The sequence below is a fragment of the Ranitomeya variabilis genome, chromosome 6 (genome assembly GCF_051348905.1).
Source record: "Ranitomeya variabilis isolate aRanVar5 chromosome 6, aRanVar5.hap1, whole genome shotgun sequence".
NCBI classification, from domain to species: domain Eukaryota; kingdom Metazoa; phylum Chordata; class Amphibia; order Anura; family Dendrobatidae; genus Ranitomeya; species Ranitomeya variabilis.
Genome location: NC_135237.1, coordinates 450,887,184 through 450,906,811, shown reverse-complemented (window position 1 = coordinate 450,906,811; position 19,628 = coordinate 450,887,184). Strand labels below are relative to the sequence as shown.

The 19,628-nt window shown below is 44.4% G+C and overlaps 1 protein-coding gene across 2 annotated transcripts in view; it reads left to right on the top strand.

The window, feature by feature from the left end:
* RB1CC1 (RB1 inducible coiled-coil 1) overlaps nucleotides 1-19,628 on the top strand; it is a 183,276-nt gene that overhangs the window by 32,739 nt on the left and 130,909 nt on the right. For both annotated transcript variants that reach the window (XM_077270491.1, XM_077270490.1), the window contains exons 2-6: nucleotides 359-488; nucleotides 6,602-6,728; nucleotides 7,763-7,933; nucleotides 8,454-8,656; nucleotides 9,864-10,263. In XM_077270491.1, the coding sequence (XP_077126606.1) occupies nucleotides 418-488; nucleotides 6,602-6,728; nucleotides 7,763-7,933; nucleotides 8,454-8,656; nucleotides 9,864-10,263 (972 nt within the window). In that variant the 5' untranslated portion in view covers nucleotides 359-417. The remainder of the gene's footprint in view (nucleotides 1-358; nucleotides 489-6,601; nucleotides 6,729-7,762; nucleotides 7,934-8,453; nucleotides 8,657-9,863; nucleotides 10,264-19,628) is intronic.

The following is a 19,628-nucleotide window of genomic DNA, read 5'->3' as shown; positions in this document are numbered from 1 at the left end:
GGTCAGTAACTGCTGTACGGCTGCTGCGGGAGAAGCATCTGTGGCTCTTTTTTGGATGAACAGATCTGGCACAATGTCACTTGTGCGTTGTGCCCAGCCGGCTAATCAAAAGACGTTCCACGGATGCCGTCAGGTAAGACACGGTTCCCCCGCTCCCGTCCACTGGCCACTGACCACCATCATGGCTGGTAGACTGAGAAGTGGAAATCTATTCTCACCAGCTTAATGATAGTGAGACTATAATACTTCTTATTGTGAACCATTGATCTCCAACCTGGAGCTGTACATCTGTTGTGAAGCTACAATTTGCAAACATTACACTTTCTTTATACTTCTAATGTCTCCATTTTCTCCACAGTTTCTAAATGAGCACAATAAAGTGTAAAGAAGGGAGCAGAGGAACATAGAGCCGTCATCATGAAGCTGTATGTGTTTCTGGTGAACACAGGAATCACCCTTACATTTGACACCGAGCTCGCCGTTCAAACGTAAGAGCCTTTGTAACAAATGATTTTTAATTGGTTGATCTTATGTTACGTTGCTATTTTCCACTACACTAGTGAGAAAGTCAGGAGAGGAAAAATGGACACGTGGAAGTGTGCGGTTAGGTGCATTCTCTTATCCGAGAGAATCGGGTCGATTTTTCTAATCCCACTGTGATCAGAGTTCAATCAGATTGTGATCCGATTCTCAGATAGAGAGAAGATGGAGAAATAAATTACTCCATCTTCTCCATTCTGTCAGTCAGTCAGTGGAAATCGGACTGCACTGTAATCCTCATGACTGGCACATCAGATTTACACAAAAACTTAATCTTTTTTGGAGGATAAGGCCTGTACAAGACATACCATTGTTTTCATATGTAAATCAAGCTTCCTTAGTGCTCGTCGTAAGTGTAACTCTTCCTATGGAAACCCAGCCGGGTTCCTCTTAACTGTATTGCGGCTGGTTACATTAGCGGTAAAGTTGGGCAGCTAAAATCCCTTTGTAAAATTTATGCTGGCCTGTCGTAAGAAGTAAGATATTTACTGTAAGTGTAAGTCCGCCTTAGGTTGGATTTGCTCTTCCTAATTCTGCAGCAGATCTGTAAGTGAATCCACCAGAATATCAACACTAAATCTCTCTGATCTTGGTGAGGACTTTGTGCGGCAGACTCTTAGGGTATGTGCACACGTTGCGGATTTTGCTGCGGGTCCGCAGCAGTTTTCCATGAGTTTACAGTACCATGTAAACCTATGGAAAGCAGAAACCGCTGTGCCCATGCTGCAGAAAAAAATGCGTGGAAACGCAGCGGTTTACATTCCGCAGCATGTCAATTGTGCGGATTCCGCAGCAGTTTACACCTGCTCCTCTATAGGAATCCGCAGGTGTAAAACCGCATGTGGAATTCGCCGTAAATCCAAAGGTAAAACGCAGTGCCTTTTACCTGCGGATTTCTCTAATCCGCTGCGGAAAAATCTTCAGACCTAAAAAATACGTGTGTTCATAGCCTTAACATCTGATCTAGAAGAGGTTGTATAATTAAAGTCTGCCACTGCTGCTGTTTCTCCGCTGTTCTGGTTACGTCTCTCCTCCAGCAATGATACTCACAGCACCTTATTACCAGAGACCGGTGAGGGCCCAGAATGGCATTACTCCATGGATTGCACAGTGGGGATACATTTCTTTTTTTAAATTTTTTTTTTTTTTTTTCTCTGCACCTGTTGAAGCCAATGAGGAAAATTCTTAACAATACAGCAAAAAATGATGTGCTCTGAATATCATCCGTGATTTCTGTACATAAAATGTTGGCATTAGTGGCTGACTTTTCTCATCTGCGTTGATGCTTCCATATTGTGCTGTCATGTTCTACTTTATTTTGAGAATTGTTATGGAAAATCGCAGCAATTCAGACATGGATAAAAGTAAATTGTGTAAATATCAAGAAGGCCTTTTCTGTCTAGCAGAGACCGCCTCGTTTTTACGGAGGATGTTTGGAAAATGAAAGCGGCAATGGTTGGCTCTTGTAAGATATGACTCAAAGTCTTTCCATTTTTAAAGGGAACCTATCAGTTGATTTATGCTGTCCTAACCACAGGCATCATTATTCGGAGCCTGGCTGTGTGGTTGCAGTTAGGTAAATGCCTGAACGTTTCAGAGAAATTATAGTTTGAAGAGGGGCCGTATACCATAGAAAGAGATCAGGCTAATTTGGCGCTGCTCTGAGTAATTGGCAGGTCTCTTCCATGTGTTTGCTTTGTCAGAGACCTGTCCATTGATTCGCGAGCGAGTGTGCTCGGAAGTCGAGTTATCCGAGCATGCTCGGGTGCTATCGGAGTATCTTAGGCTTGGTTGACATCGCGTTAGGCTAGGTTCACATCCCGTTAGGGTGATCCGTTTAACGGATCCGTTACTTAGCGGCACTAGTGCAATGTAACGGAACTGTTAATGCGTCCATAGACTTACATTATCATAGCGCATCCTAACCCATGTCAAAATCGGTATGCGTTAGCGGTGATGCGTTACTTTGTGACGCACCCTCGAATGCGGTTTACCGCGTTTTTGGGTACATAAGGTCTAACGCACAGCGAACGTACGCTTTCACTGTGCATAGACCTCAATTGCTAACTCATGCCAACGCAATGGTACCATGCAGTGCATGCGTTACCGCAATTGTACCAAAAAAGCGATTTTGGGCATCAGCGTTAGTGCATCCGTTTAACGGATCCGTGAAACAGATGGCACTAACGCGATGTGAACCTAGCCTTAGGCGTGCTCGAGTAATATTTTCAAGTCCCCATGGCTGCATGATTCACAGCTGTTGGGCTACTTTCACACATCAGTTTTTTTGTTTCAGGCACAATCCGGCAAGTTTTTAAAAAAAGGATCCATTTTTTTTTTACGCCGGCTCAACAAAGAGTAAAGAGATGGTCACCTAATGATAATAAATACCCAGTGATGGAAGAGAATGAACCCAGCGGTTGTCTGAGATCTCGCTTTCCTTGTCACTTTACCTCTTGGGCCCTGTGCGACCACGCAGGTTGCACTAATGATATGTCCGCTTCTGCTGCAAGTTCTAATGAAAGGACAGTAAGCGAGTGTACTCGTTGCTCGGGTTTTCCTGAGTACGCACGGGTGATCTCCGAGTATTTGTTAGTGTTTGGAGATTTAGTTTTCATCGCCGCAGCTGAATGATTTACAGCTATTAAAGGGAACCTGTCACCACGTTTTTGGAAGATGGGATAAAAATAGCGTTAAATAGGGGCAGAGGTGGGCGTTACATTAGTGTGTGTGTTATGCGTTTATTACCCACCTAAGTTGCCGAAATAACTTTGCAAAGTCTCCGTTTTCGCCTGTCAATCAGGCTGGTCAGGTCGCATGGGCGTGGTGTCTTCCCCCAGATTTTGCGTAGTTTTCCGTTGGTGGCGTAGTGGTGTGCGCATGCCCAAGGTCCCGAATCCTCTTCCAGGGGATTTAAAATAGCGCGCTGTTCGTTTTCATTGGTGATCGGTGGGCGCGGCCATCTTCCTTTGGCCGCGCGTGCGCAGAAGCGGCGCTCTGCTGGCCGCGGCTTCAGGAAAATGGCCGCCACGATATCCATCTGCGCACGCGCGGCATCGCGGCGGCCATTTTCCTGAAGCCGCGGCCAGCAGAGCGTCGCTTCTGCGCACGCGCGGCCAAAGGAAGATGGCCGCGCCCACCGATCACCAATGCAATAACGAACACCGCGCTATTTTAAATCCCCTGGAAGAGGATTCGGGACCTTGGGCATGCGCACACCACTACGCCACCAACGGAAAACTACGCCAAATCTGGGTGAAGACACCACGCCCATGCGACCTGACCAGCCTGATTGACAGGCGAAAACGGAGACTTTGCAAAGTTATTTCGGCAACTTAGGTGGGTAATAAACGCATAACACACACACTAATGTAACGCCCACCTCTGCCCCTATTTAACGCTATTTTTATCCCATCTTCCAAAAACGTGGTGACAGGTTCCCTTTAACTTAAGTACATGTGGGGGTTGCCTGGTTGCTAGGGAATCCCCACATGTGTTCAGGTTGTCTACAGCCGTAAATCATTCAGCTGAGGTGATGAAAACTAAATCTCAGAACACTAACAAATACTCGGAGGACCCCTGAGCAACGAGTATATTCGCTCATCACTAGACAGTAACTGTTTTCCATATAACTTATTTATTATGCTTTGCTTATATATCGCTATCATATTCCTCAGCGCTTTACATACAATAATTCTCATCGCTGTCCCCATTTGGGCCTTATCACGATATCTTTGGAGTGTAGGAGGAAAACCGGAGGAATTTGTGCTGCCCATATAACTTTATGAGCACCAACTGTCATCTCTTCTCTCAGGAATGGGAATATCTGTCTTCACTAAACGCAGATTTCACCCTTGAGTTGATACTTTTGAGACTGAATGATCAGTCCAGGCAGGAGGAGAAATAAGCAGATCTCCCTGAGAAGATGTACTACAAAGTTTCGTATGCTCATGTGTACTATTGATTTATGCAATAAGAATTAAAACAACAGTTTGTCTTTAAAGATCCATTACAAATGAAATTAGCCCAGAATTTTAGATGTAATTAGATAATCATAAATCTAAACGTTTCTCTCTAAACAATCCACTCTCTGCTGTCCCTGTTGCCCCTCCTGGTCTATTGTTACTAGAGGTTATTCTAGGGAGCAGGGGTCTGTAAGTCCACATCATCCATGACATATTTGTGACTGAACTGTCATCCCGTGTGCAGCCTGGTATTTCAATAATCCTCATTCTAGATTTTCGCACACAATGTTTGCTCGCGCTCTGCATTACTGGAGCAATGTAGTGAGCTCATTACAGAATGAATACAAAGACAACATAATGTAACTTCATTTTGGGAGGAAATGAGAAATACCGTGCTACTTAATAGACTGCACCAGCGCTTGTGTGTTTCCTTTACTTTGGCAGCGAGGACAAGAGCATATGAATTGGTTTAATACCGGTGATCGTGACCTCCTGCGTCTCAGACAAATTGGAAATTCAGTTATTGATGTGTATGTCATTGTTTGCTTTTATTGGTCCCATTAAGTAGCATGACACAAATATGCTGCATTACATGTTGTATTAATAGCTCAGAGGTAAAGTAGGGAAGAGTCTGTACAAGGCTGAGTGCTTGTTGACACGGTTGGGCATATATGCTAAGCAGGTATTCGCCCGACATTGCCCACAGTCTGGATGGCTAGGCATCCTGTCTGTAGGGAACCATTGCAAGAAAACTTTTACTATGATGTATGCTGCTTTGGTTTTGTGGTGACTCTCTGTATAGAATGGCGCAGTCAGCCAAAGCATACGGAGGCCAAAAACAACTTGCCGTACTTTTTACCTTCATCATTTAAAAGGGGATCTATGTTAGCATTAAAGGGAATCCATCAGTAGGATCGTGCTTAAGACGCTATCCGTTTACAAATCTATAAAGTTGGTCTGTGCACAAATGCTTTTTTTTCCCCCCAATTTACGAAAACGCTTTTCCCATCGGCTGCAGTTTGTTTTACTCCTCCCCTGTTTCAGTTCTGAGTTTCCATCGCTGATCCCGGTGATTGTTAGGCTGTGTTCACATGTTCCGTTTTTTTCTTCATGCAAAACCTTCTCTCTTGGCAAGGAAAAGCATGTTTAAAACGACAGTTTTCACCATTATTGTGGCATTTTTTTATGCAGTGTTTTTTTGGTGCTGTTTTACTTGTGTGCTTGTCTACAGTCTAAGGGGGTAAGCAGTGTCTGAAGAAACAATCTGCTTTAATTGTCTACAGTACTTGTTTAAGAAAGTTACTTTTACTCACCAAAATTGCGTTACATTTTTCACTAGTCTGAGTGATGATTGTGTTTTCCACAAACTGCACTCGGACTCTTTTGAACAAGCCCTAATAGACATTCATTCTCTTCTCTAGAGCCACCTCTACCCTGTAAGTCAATGTCCGGCCAATGGAGAAGTCTTGACATACGTCTATGAACATCAGGCAAACCACAGACTCCCATCAGTAGACAGCGCTGCTCCTATCTATAGGGAATATCTGGCTGACGGCTTCTCCTCAATAGCTTTTAAAACCACTAAACATCCAAGATTGCGTCAGTCATTAGATATGGAAAGCTTCCAGGCTTGTTATATCAGATCGTATATTAATAACATAGTCGCTGGCTGAGAGGGGGATATCTGTGCGTCTTAAAGTGCACTCTGCATTCGCCTCAATATAAACTGGATCAGCCTAGAGAGGACATCACCAAGGTTTTACAGATCACTGACCGTCTTCTGTATGACTTCTCTTCCCATCCTAGATCTACCTCCTAATAAGATGTTGTGCCAGTCTTCTGTTAGAAGGCCGACACAAACCTGTGTCACCGGGATCTGGAATCATTGCTCTTTGCTAGAGTTTCCCTATAGCATTATCTCTAACCCTCACAGCCCAAGTGCCATCACATCATGATCTACTGTCTAAGGATCTCTGCAAGCACATCAGCCGCTGATCCATGTAATGTGCTTGGCCAATTTTACAGAACACAATTTATGCTGAAGAGACTGAATGAATATAGCAAAAATGACTGTTTTTTTTTTTCTCTGTATCTAGGGTGACTGACCTTAAACATGCTATTCAGGCAAAGTACAAGATTGCTGTTCAGCACCAGATACTTGTCGTAAATGGGGGAGAATGTATGGCACCGGACAGGAGGGTGTGCAGTTACAGTGCTGGGACTGTGAGTATTAGTCTTATATTATGGTTATTATTGTATTATACATCCATATATCTGGACGTTACCACCGAGACCTCTCTGCTCGGGAACACCCGCTGTGAGTGAAAACGGCCTCATTGGTGGACTCTGGCTTTCTATATGTTATATGGGTTACCACTACAGGGAGATATCTAGCTGCTTGCTGAGGGTGTCTCCAGCCAGACCCCATTTTATTGTCTGTGTTAAAACATTAGTAAAATCTGGGAGCGGCCATATTGGAGGCATTCACTTCCTTCCTGCATCGTCTGTATAGGAGGGTGTTTGCTTTATGACAGATGCAAAAAGTTAGTTACTGTGTACACCGGGAAATGACACTCCTTTAGTGTGTATGGCACTATCAAAAGCAGTATACATTAGTATCATACACACTTATGAGTGCCACAGCACACTGCAAACTCTGGATACATGAGCTGTAGTACTGCCACATTGACTTTATTAAATTGAAGCCCTTGGCACAGAAATGGAACAATTTGTTTATGCTCATCAGCCACCACAAGGTGTACCTTTTTTCTGAGGAGCCTAATCTATCAGACTTGCCTAACCTGTGCCAATGCCAACATATTTAATGGACAAGTAATATCTAACACTCATTAAATAACAGCACTAGACTAATTGGAGAAGTGTTCGGCCAACTATGGAGGCAGTCACCACTACAGTTGGTGCAGATTGATTTGCAGGACTCAGTCCATCGGCCACATCAGTAATCTGTATCCAAAAGAGCCCTGAGACCCGCTTTTACCGCGGCAGCATCCACAGCTCTTCTTTTGATTAGCTGGCATAGGTCCACGTCCTATTACATTGCTCCAGGCCGGCTAATCAAAAAAAAAGCTGAGGATGCCTTCTGGTAAGAGGCAGGTCTCAAGGCGGACACAGATTACTGACATGGCTGACGGATTGGGTCCTGAAAATCGATTGATACCAATTCCAGTCACTACCTTTAATTGTATGCTAAAAATGTTACACTTCAGTCATATATTCTCTTTGTTTTTCCATCACAGGACACCAATCCAATATTCCTCTTCAATAAAGAGATGATATTATGTGAACGGCCTCCGGTTATTCCTAGGACAATGTTTTCTGCAGAGAATGAAATGGAATTAAAAGTTGAAGAGTCTCTTATGATGCCTGCTGTATTTCACACTGTCGCCTCCAGGACACAGCTTGCAGTGGTGAGACGTGCTAATATCCCGTGGTGAACACCTAGGAAGTGTTAGTCACTATAGACAGATGAATGGCATCTGTGATTGGATGCGGGCACAGATTGGTTGGCATACTGAATGTATGTCGGAAATATGTCGTAGTTTGCAGTTTATAAGACACACGTAATTGTCACTATCACTTCATTCTGGGGATATCACTGCTCTTTTTTCTGCCTGATATAGTAGACAGAACTTGTTGGTAGCCCCTACCTTTTCCAATATAGTTGGCAATATTAACTCCTCCGCTCAAAAGTCAATTTTTGTTTTTGTGCATACTTGTTTTCCTCCCTTTATTTTTTTCTCCTGTCATGATAAACGTATTCGCACTTGTCTTTTACGGAACAACTTGTTGTTTTGAATAAAGTTGTTTATTACAAGTTTTGCCCTGTTAACACCGTTACTTTCTCTGCATGTAGTTATCATTTTTTTCTCTATATATGACATTTGGGCAGGAATGCTCATTTCTTTTTTTTTTCCCATTTCAAAATAGGAAATGTATGAAGTAGCCAAGAAGCTTTGTTCCTTTTGTGAAGGTCTGGTTCATGACGAGCATCTTCAGCATCAGGGCTGGGCTGCCATTATGGCCAACCTAGAAGATTGTACGCATTCATACCAAAAGCTGCTTTTCAAGTTTGATAATGCCTATTCAAGATATATCCAGTCTGTAGATGATATGAAGATGAAGTTAACCAAGTAAGTTGACTATGTGCATAGCGTGAAAAAAAAATTAACTACCCCCAGGATAGGTGATAACTGCTGGGACTTGCATCAATCGGCAGAATGGCAAAGTTTTATCCACACTGCGTGAATTTCGACTTATTAGGCTACTTTCACACTAGCGTCGTTACGGGGCCGTCGCCATGCGTCGGCCCGACGTACCGACGCACATTGTGAAATAAATGCACAACGGAGGCAGCGGATGCAGTTTTTCAACGCATCCGCTGCCCCATTGTAATGTCCGGGGAGGAGGGGGCGGAGTTTCGGCCGCGCATGCGCGGTCGAAAATGGCGGACATGACGCACAAAAAGTTACATTGAACTTTTTTTGTGTCAACAGTCCGCCAAAACACGACGCATCCGTCGGACGACGGATGCAATGTGTGGCAAGCCGTCGCAATGCGTCGCTAATGCAAGTGAAAGGAGAAAAAACGCATCCTGCGGGCAACTTTGCAGGATGCGTTTTTTTATCCAAAACGACGCATTGTGACGTGCGTCACACGACGCAAGTGTGAAAGTAGCCTTAGTGAACCCTCGTCTACTAGATCAGGCGAGCTGCCTAACACTATATAAGTGCACCCCACAGAGACGGACACCCCAAATCCAATTATCATCCTTGATTAGTGCATTAGTATTGTAGCCTGTAATTGGTAGAGATGACTGCTTTTTTCTGTAGTTCTCTCCACTTGAACTTAGTGACATGTTCCCTTTAAAAGGAATCTGTCAGAAGGGTTTGCTATGTAATCTGAGGGCAGAATGAGGAAAGGGATAAGACACAGGCATGCGTCACTTATTAGGCTGTGTGCTGTTGTTCCCATATAATAATTGTTTTATCACCAGGAGATCATGAGTCCTGGTAATGCCACGCCCCCTTCTCTGATAAGCAGCTCACTGTCAATATACAATGTACACAGAAAGCTGTGGTGTGGCGGGGGCAGCCTTCTGAGATCTGCTGTCAGGGTGAAGCTCTGATTCACAACTGCTGCACCCAGTAAACTAAGGTTTCTTTCCTACATTATGCTGCTCTCAGATGAGGTAGCTAGAACTTGGTGACAGATTCCCTTTTAAAGAAGGTTTATGAAACTGCTTCAATGGCACAGTATGTTAATATGCATTTTATGATCTGCCATCAAATGTGCTCCTTCTTAAGATATTAATTGCTCTGTTTTGAATTGATTTTCTAGTTTAGGAACCGCTGTTTCTGTCATGGCCAAGATCCCGCTGCTAGAGTGTCTGACTCGTCATAGCTATAGGATGTGCTTAGATAGATTGATGTCTTCTATGGATGGAGAGACTGATGAACTGGACACTGAGAAGACAACGGACATGGTGCAATATGATGAAACAAAACTGAAAAATACTGCTTTATTAGCTTCTCTTTCCACATCTGGAGAACACGTATCACAGGAAGTACAAGACAATCTTACAGAGCAAGAAAATACGGCGTCTGTGGATCCTTCAGAGGAGCTCATGGCCCAGGATAGCTCACTGTTTAATGTGTCGCTGCTGGACTGGATAAATGTACAAGATCGGCCCAATGACGTGGAGTCGTTGGTTAGGAAATGTTTTGACTCTATGAGCAGAGTAAGTGAATGACCCCATTACTAATTATTTACTATGATCTAATATGATTACTCAGTCTTTCATTTTCAGAAATGTATTCACAGCATGTTTTATGTTGAGTCACTGAAGCAATGTTTTGTTATAAGAACACCAATCGACACAAAAATATTGTGTGATGACTAATGGCAGCCTGTCAGTGCAGTCAGTGGGCTGATTTTTTTCCTGTAACTGGGGTCAATATGCCAGTTACAGGGGAACTCAGTTAAAAGTAACTATGTTTATCCTTTCCTGACATCTACTGCTTAATCATATAAAAGCCACTGTTGGTCTCTGACAGCAACATTTAAAGGGATCTTTTCGCTAGATTCATGCTGCCCGAAACACAGGCAGCATGAATTGGAGACTGACACATGGGAGAGGCCTGTCATTCAACTGGAGTGGGAGAGAAGGATGCTAGATTAGACAGGTCCCTTCCAATAGTCTCCTGTCAGCTTTTCAAACTACTATACTTGGATGCAATGGCAAATTGCCGGGCTCTGATTCGTGAGGCAGCAGCAATCTAGTGACAAGTTCAGTGTAATTGAGGATGAGTTTCCATTCTGTTGCCTCACTTCCCCTCCACAGTCACACCCTCCATTTAGGTGCAAGATGCTGATGGGCTGCCATGGTCCTACGGAAGGTCCCAGGTCCCCGGTCCCCATCTTTGTACTCTTACTGGGTGTGTTAATTTTACGACTTACTGTAATATGTAAAAATAGATTCGGCACACGCAATTCAAATGCAAGAAAAATAGAGATAATTTTATTGGTATGGGTACATCCACCGTTTGAAAACATTGAAGTTTCGGCCAAAACTAGGCCTTCATCAGAAATTATCTTCAGCTCTTGAAGATGACACAAAAGGTCAGGTACAGCTGAGTAGAGGAGTCTCAGAGGAACCGAATAGAGCTCTGGAGACATGCACTACTGTGCAGAGGATAGGGCGCCCCTGTACTCAGGAGTTATAGCTTGTGAACTCCCCGCCATATACTTGCTCAATCCCTTGTAATTTAAACGCTGAAACATCACCTTTGTGTGTCCTGGAAAAGTGTTTGGAGGCTGCAGATGTATTCACAAATAGAGGATTAATCTCATCAGATAAGTCTCCTTAAATGTATTTTAGTGACCCTGTAGTATAGCCCACATACTTAATTTTACCCGGCACATTTAACCCCTTTGCGACATGCACCATGCATGTACAGCACATGTCGTGTCCCTCCCTTTGATGTGTGCTCAGGCGGTGAGCCCACATCTTTCCCGGCGCATGTCAGCTGATTTGAACAGTTGACATGTGCCCCTAACAGCTGCAGTTGGAATCGCGATTCAATCACTGACATCGGCATTTAACCCCTTTCTGACCTCGGCCGGGATAGTACGTCCGAGGTCAGAAGCCCCGCTTTGATGCGGGCTCCGGCGGTGAGCCCGCATCAAAGCCGGGACATGTCAACTGTTTTGAACAGCTGACATGTGCCCGTAATAGGCGCGGGCAGAATCGCGATCTGCCCGCGCCTATTAACTAGTTAAATGCCGCTGTCAAACGCAGACAGCGGCATTTAACTACCACATCCGAAGGGCGGCCGGAAATGATCGCATCACCGACCCCGTCACATGATCGGAGGTCGGCGATGCAGCATTGCATATGCAGCATCAATAGTAAAGCAAGTGCAGGAGTAAACCCTCAGCGGAAACCACAAGACAAACCGCGATAAATCTGCAGGGCTAACCGCAGCGGTTTTGCCCTGCAGATTTAACAAATCCGCTGCGGGAGAACCCACAGAGAACCCTTCCTACGTGTGCACATAGCCTAAAAGTTATGCAGAAGGAATCAACTGTTTCTGCAGGAGAACCTTGTATGCGGCTTCACACCTCCTTCACAAAGAACAACCTGCCCAATTCCAGCCTTACTGAAGCATCCCCAGATCATCACCGATTCTCCACCAAATTTCACAGTGGGTGCAAGACACTGTGGCTTGTATGCCTCTCCAGGTCTCCTTCTAACCATTAGATGACCAGGTGATGATCTGGGGATGCTTCAGCAAGGTTGGAACTGGGCAGGTTAATCTTTGCGAAGGACGTATGAATCAAGCCGCATACAAGGTTATCCTGGAAAAAACGTTGATTCCTTATGCTCAGGCAATGTTCTTCAACTCTCAGGGCTGGTTTTTCCAGCAGGACAATGCGCCATGCTACACAGCTAGGTCAATCAAGGTGTGGAGGAAGGACCACCACGTCAAATCACTGTCATGGCCAGCCCAATCCCCAGACCTGAACCCCATTGAAAACCTCTGGAAGTAATCAAGAGGATGATGGATAGTCACAAGCCATCAAACAAAGAAGAACTGCTTACATTTTTGTACCAGGAGTGCATAAGGTCACCCAATAGCAATGTGAAAGACTGGTGAAAAGCATGCCAAGACGCATGAAAGCGATTATTAAAAATCATGGTTATTCCACAAAATATTGATCTCTGAACTCTTCCTGAGTTAAAACATTAGTATTGTTGTTTCTAAATGATTTTTATGAACTTGTTTTTTTTTTTTGCATTATTTGAGGTCTGCGAGCAATGCGTTTTTTTGTTATTTTGACCATTTCTCATTTTCAGAAAATAAATACAAAATGTATTGCTTTGAAATTCGGAGACATGTTGTCAGTAGTTTATAGAATAAAATAACAATTTACATTTTACTCAAAAATATACCTATAAAGAGAAAAATCAGACAAACTGAAAAATTTGCGGTAGTCTCTCTAGTAGTTTATGACCATATGTAGGGTATCGTAGCTCTTGGGAAAAACAGCATAATAATTTAACCCCTTCCCGACCCATGACGCCACATAGGCGTCATGAAAACCCGTGCCAATCCGACCCATGACGCCTATGTGGCGTCATGGAATGATCGCGTCCCTGCAGATCGGGTGAAGGGGTTAACTCCTATTTTACCCGATCTGCAGGGAGAGGGGGAGTGGTGCTTCAGCCCAGGGGGGGTGGCTTCACCCCCCCGTGGCTACGATCGCTCTGATTGGCTGTTGAAAGTGAAACTGCCAATCAGAGCGATTTGTAATATTTCACCTAAAAAACAGGTGAAATATTACAATCCAGCCATGGCCGATGCTGCAATATCATCGGCCATGGCTGGAAAACCTGAAGTGACCACCCCCCACCCCACCGATCGCCCCCCCACCGCTCCGTTATGGGGTCCGGTCCCCTCCGTCCTGTGCTCCGCTGCCCCGTGCTCCTGCCCGCTCCCCCGTCCTGCTGTCCGCTCCCCCCGTCCTCCGATCACCCCCCCTGTGCTCAGATCCACCCCCCCACCACCCCTTCATACTTACCGATCCTCCCGGTGTCCGGCCGTCTCCTCGCTGGGCGCCGCCATCTTCCAAAATGGCGGGCGCATGCTCAGTACGCCCGCCGGCCGGCAGATTCCTTACAGGTACATTTTGATCGCTGTGGTAGGTTCTACCACAGCGATCAAAATAAAAAAAATAATAAATAAACCCCCCCCTTTATCACCCCCATAGGGACAATAATAAAATAAAGAAAATATATATATATTTTTTTTCCCACTGTGGTTAGGGTTAGAACTAGGGTTAGGGTTAGAACTAGGGTTAGGGTTACGGGTAGGGTTAGGGTTATGGCATGTGCGGATTTGGCAGCGGATCCGCAGCGGATCGGCGGCGGATCCGCAGCGGATCGGCGGCGGATCGGCAGCGGATCCGCGGCGGATCGGCGGCGGATCCGCGGCGGATCGGCCGCGGATCCGCGGCGGATCGGCCGCGGATCCGCAGCGGATCGGCCGCGGATCCGCAGCGGATCGGCCGCGGATCCGCAGCGGATTGGCCGCTGCGAATTCGTAGCAGTTTTCCATCAGGTTTACAGTACCGTGTACACCTATGGAAAACCAAATCCGCTGTGCCCATGGTGCGGAAAATTCCGTGCAGAAACGCTGCGTTGTATTTTCCACAGCATGTCAATTCTTTGTGCGGATTCCGCAGCGTTTTACACCTGTTCCTCAATAGGAATCCGCAGGTGAAATCCGCACAAAAAAACACTGGAAATCTGCTGTAAATCCGCAGGTAAAACGCAGTGCCTTTTACTTGCAGATTTTTCAAAAGTCGTGCGGAAAAATCTCACACGAATCCGCTACGTGGGCACATACCCTTAGGGTTAGGGTTGGAATTAGGGCTAGGGTTGGAATTAGGGTTACGGGTGTGTTGGGGTTAGGGTTGTGGTTAGGGGTGTGTTGGGGTTAGGGTTGGGATTAGGGTTATGGCTACAGTTGGGATTAGGATTAGGGGTGTGTTGGGGTTAGTGTTGAAGTTAGAAATGAGGGGTTTCCACTGTTAGGGCACATCAGGGGTCTCCAAACGCAACATGGCGCCAACATTGATTCCAGCCAATCTTGCATTCAAAAAGTCAAATGGTGCTCCCTCCCTTCCAAGCCCCGACGTGTGCCCAAACAGTGGTTTACCCCCACATTTGGGGTACCAGCGTACTCAGGACAAACTGGGCAACAACTGTTGGGGTCCAATTTCTCCTGTTACCCTTGCAAAAATAAAAGATTACTTGCTAAGACATAATTTTTGAGGAAAGAAGAATTATTTTTTATTTTCACGGCTCTGCGTTGTAAACTTCTGTGAAGCACTTGGAGGTTGAACGTGCTCATCACACATCTAGATAAGTTCCTTGGGGGGTCTAGTTTCCAAAATGGGGTCACTTGTGGGGTGTTTCTACTGTTTAGGCACATCAGGGGCTCTGCAAATGCAACGTGACGCCCGCAGACCATTCCATCAAAGTCTGCATTTCAAATGTCACTACTTCCCTTCCGAGCCCTGACGTGCGCCCAAACAGTGGTTTACCCCCACATATGGGGTATCACTGTACTCACAACAAACTGGGCAACAAACATTGGGGCCCAATTTCTCCTGTTACCCTTGTGAAAATAAAAAATTGCTTGCTAAAACATCTTTTTTGAGGAAAGAAAAATGATTTTTTATTTTCACGGCTCTGCGTTGTAAACTTCTGTGAAGCACTTGGGGGTTGAATGTGCTCATCACACATCTAGATAAGTTCCTTGGGGGGTCTAGTTTCCAAAATGGGGTCACTTGTGGGGTGTTTCTACTGTTTAGGCACATCAGGGGCTCTGCAAATGCAACGTGACGCCAGCAGACCATTCCATCAAAGTCTGCATTCCAAAACGTCACTACTTCCCTTCCGAGCCCCGGCATGTGCCCAAACAGTGGTTTACCCCCACATATGGGGTATCAGCGTACTCAGGAGAAACTGGACAACAACTTTTGGGGTCCAATTTCTCCTGTTACCCTTGCAAAAATAAAAAATTCTGGGCTAAAAAAATATTTTTGAGGAAAGGAAACACATTTATTATTTTCACGGCTCTGCGTTATAAACTTCTGTGAAGCACTTGGGGGTTCAAAGTGCTCACCACACATCTAGATAAGTTCCTTGGGGGGTCTAGTTTCCAAAATGGAGTCACTTGTGGGGAGTTCCTACTGTTTAGGCACATCAGGGGCTCTGCAAATGCAACGTGACGCCCGCAGAGCATTCCATCAAAGTCTGCATTCCAAAACGTCACTACTTCCCTTCCGAGCCCCGGCATGTGCCCAAACAGTGGTTTACCCCCACATATGGGGTATCACCGTACTCAGGAGAAACTGGACAACAACTTTTGGGGTCCAATTTCTCCTGTTACCCTTGCAAAAATAAAAAATTCTGGGCTAAAAAAATATTTTTGAGGAAAGGAAACACATTTATTATTTTCACGGCTCTGCGTTATAAACTTCTGCGAAGCACTTGGGGGTTCAAAGTGCTCACCACACATCTAGATTAGTTCCTTGGGAGGTCTAGTTTCCAAAATGGGGTCACTTGTTAGGGAGCTCCAATGTTTAGGCACACAGGGGCTCTCCAAACGTGACATGGTGTCCGCTAATGATTGGAGCTAATTTTCCATTCAAAAAGTCAAATGGCACGCCTCCCCTTCCGAGCCTTGCCGTGCACCCAAACAGTGGTTTACCCCCACATATGAGGTATCAACATACTCAGCAGAAATTGCCCAACAAATTTTAGGATCCATTTTATCCTGTTGCCCATGTGAAAATGAAAAAATTGAGGCTAAAAGAAATTTTGTGTGAAAAAAAAGTACTTTTTAATTTTTACGGATCAATTTGTGAAGCACCTGAGAGTTTAAAGTGCTCACTATGCTTCTAGATAAGTTCCTTGGGGGTCTACTTTCCAAAATGGGGTCACTTGTGGGAGCGCTCCAATGTTTAGGCACACGGGGGCTCTCCAAACGTGACATGGTCTCTGCTAGCGATGGAGATCATTTTTCATTCAAAAAGTCAAATGGCGCTCCTTCCCTTCCGAGCCTTACCATGTGCCCAAACAGTGGTTTACCCCCACATGTGAGGTATCAGTGTACTCAGGAGAAATTGTCCAACAAATTTTAGGATCCATTTTATCCTGTTGCCCATGTGAAAATGAAAAAATTGAGGCTAAAATAATTTTTTTGTGAAAAAAAACTGTTTAATTTTTACGGATCAATTTGTGAAGCACCTGGGGGTTTAAAGTGCTCACTATGCTTCTAGATAAGTTCCTTGGGGGGTCTAGTTTCCAAAATGGGGTCACTTGTGGGGGAGCTCCAATGTTTAGGCACACGGGGGCTCTCCAAACGCGACATGGTGTCCGCTAAAGATTGGAGCCAATTTTTCATTCAAAAAGTCAAATGGCGCTCCTTTCCTTCCAAGCCCTGCCGTATGCCCAAACAGTGGTTTACCCCCACATATGAGGTATCAGCGTACTCAGGACAAATTGGACAACATCGTTCGTGGTCCAGTTTTTCCTTTTACCCTTGGGAAAATAAAAAAAATGTTGCTAAAAGATCATTTTTGTGACTAAAAAGTTAAATGTTCATTTTTTCCTTCCATGTTGCTTCTGCTGCTGTGAAACACCTGAAGGGTTAATAAACTTCTTGAATGTGGTTTTGAGCACCTTGAGGGGTGCAGTTTTTAGAATGGTGTCACTTTGGGGTATTTTCAGCCATATAGAACCCTCAAACTGACTTCAAATGTGAGGTGGTCCCTAAAAAAAATGGTTTTGTAAATTTTGTTGTAAAAATGAGAAATCACTGGTCAAATTTTAACCCTTATAACTTCCTAGCAAAAAAAAAAATTTGTTTCCAAAATTGTGCTGATGTAAAGTAGACATGTGGGAAATGTTATTTATTAACTATTTTGTATCACATAACTCTCTGGTTTAACAGAATAAAAATTCAAAATGTGAAAATTGCGAAATTTTCAAAATTTTCGCCAAATTTCCGTTTTTTTCACAAATAAACTCAGAAATTATCGACCTAAATTTACCACTAACATGAAGCCCAATATGTCATGAAAAAACAATCTCAGAATCGCTAGGATCCGTTGAAGCGTTCCTGAGTTATTACCTCATAAAGGGACACTGGTCAGAATTGCAAAAAACGGCAAGGTCATTAAGGCCAAAATAGGCTGGGTCATGAAGGGGTTAAGGGGTATGTTTTTCCATGGTACAGTACAGACCAAAAGTTTGGATACACCTTCTCATTTAAATATTTTTCTGTATTTTCATGACTATGAAAATTGTACATTCACACTGAAGGCATCAAAACTATGAATTAACACGTGGAATTATATACTTAACAAAAAAGTGTTAAACAACTGAAATTATGTCTTATATTCTAGGTTCTTCAAAGTAGCCACCTTTTGCTTTGATGACTGCTTTGCACACTCTTGGCATTCTCTTGATGAGCTTCAAGAGGTAGTCACCGGGAATGGTCTTCCAACAATCTTGAATGAGTTCCCAGAGATGCTTAGCACTTGTTGGCCCTTTTGCCTTCACTCTGCGGTCCAGCTCACCCCAAACCATCTCGATTGGGTTCAGGTCTGGTGACTGTGGAGGCCAGGTCATCTGGCGTAGCACCCCATCACTCTCCTCCTTGGTCAAATAGCCCTTACACAGTCTGGAGGTGTGTTTGAGGTCATTGTCCTCTGGAAAAATAAAGGATGGTTCAACTAAACGCAAACCGGATGGAATAGCATGCCGCTGCAAGATGCTGTAGTAGCCACGCTGGTTCAATATGCCTTCAATTTTGAGTAAATCCCCAACAGTGTCACCAGCAAAGCACCCCCACACCATCACACCTCCTCCTCCATGCTTCATGGTGGGAACCAGGCATGTAGAGTCCATCCGTTCACCTTTTCTGCATTGCAAAAGACACGGTGGTTGGAACCAAAGATCTCAAATTTGGACTCATCAGACCAAAGCACTGATTTCCACTGGTCTAATGTCCATTCCTTGTGTTCTTTAGCCCAAACAAGTCTCTTCTGCTTGTTGCCTGTCCTTAGCAGTCTTTTCCTGGCAGCTATTTTACCATGAAGGCCTGCTGCACAAAGTCTCCTCTTAACAGTTGTTGTAGAGATGTGTCTGCTGCTAGAACTCTCTGTGGCATTGACCTGGTCTCTAATCTGAGCTGCTGTTAACCTGCGATTTCTGAGGCTGGTGACTCGGATAAACTTATCCTCATAAGCAGAGGTGACTCTTGGTCTTCCTTTCCTGGGGCGGTCCTCATGTGAGCCAGTTTATTTGTAGCGCTTGATGGTTTTTGCCACTGCACTTAGGGACACTTCCAAAGTTTTCCCAAGTTTTCGGACTGACTGACCTTTTCTTAAAGTAATGATGGCCACTCGTTTTTCTTTACTTAGCTGCTTTTTTCTTGCCATAATACAAATTCTAACAGTCTATTCAGTAGGACTATCAGCTGTGTATCCACCAGACTTCTGCACAACACAACTGATGGTCCCAAGCCCATTTGCAAGGCAAGATATCCCACTTATTAATTCTGACAGGGCACACCTGTGAAGTGAAAACCATTCCCGGTGACTACCTCTTGAAGCTCATCAAGAGAATGCCAAGAGTGTGCAAAGCAGTCATCAAAGCAAAAGGTGGCTACTTTGAAGAACCTAGAATATAAGACATAATTTCAGTTGTTTCACACTTTTTTGTTAAGTGTATAATTCCACATGTGTTAATTCATAGTTTTGATGCCTTCAGTGTGAATGTACAATTTTCATAGTCATGAAAATACAGAAAAATCTTTAAATGAGAAGGTGTGTCCAAACTTTTGGTCTGTACTGAATATAGGAAACCTTATGACCTAAATCTATTTCACACCGCTCAATGGTAAAGAAATCTGCTAAACACTTGTGGGATATAAATGCTCTCTATCACCCTACATAAATTCCATTAGTTTCCAAATGGGGGCACTTTGAGGGTTTCTGATGTGTTGGCACCTTGGAGGTCTTTGC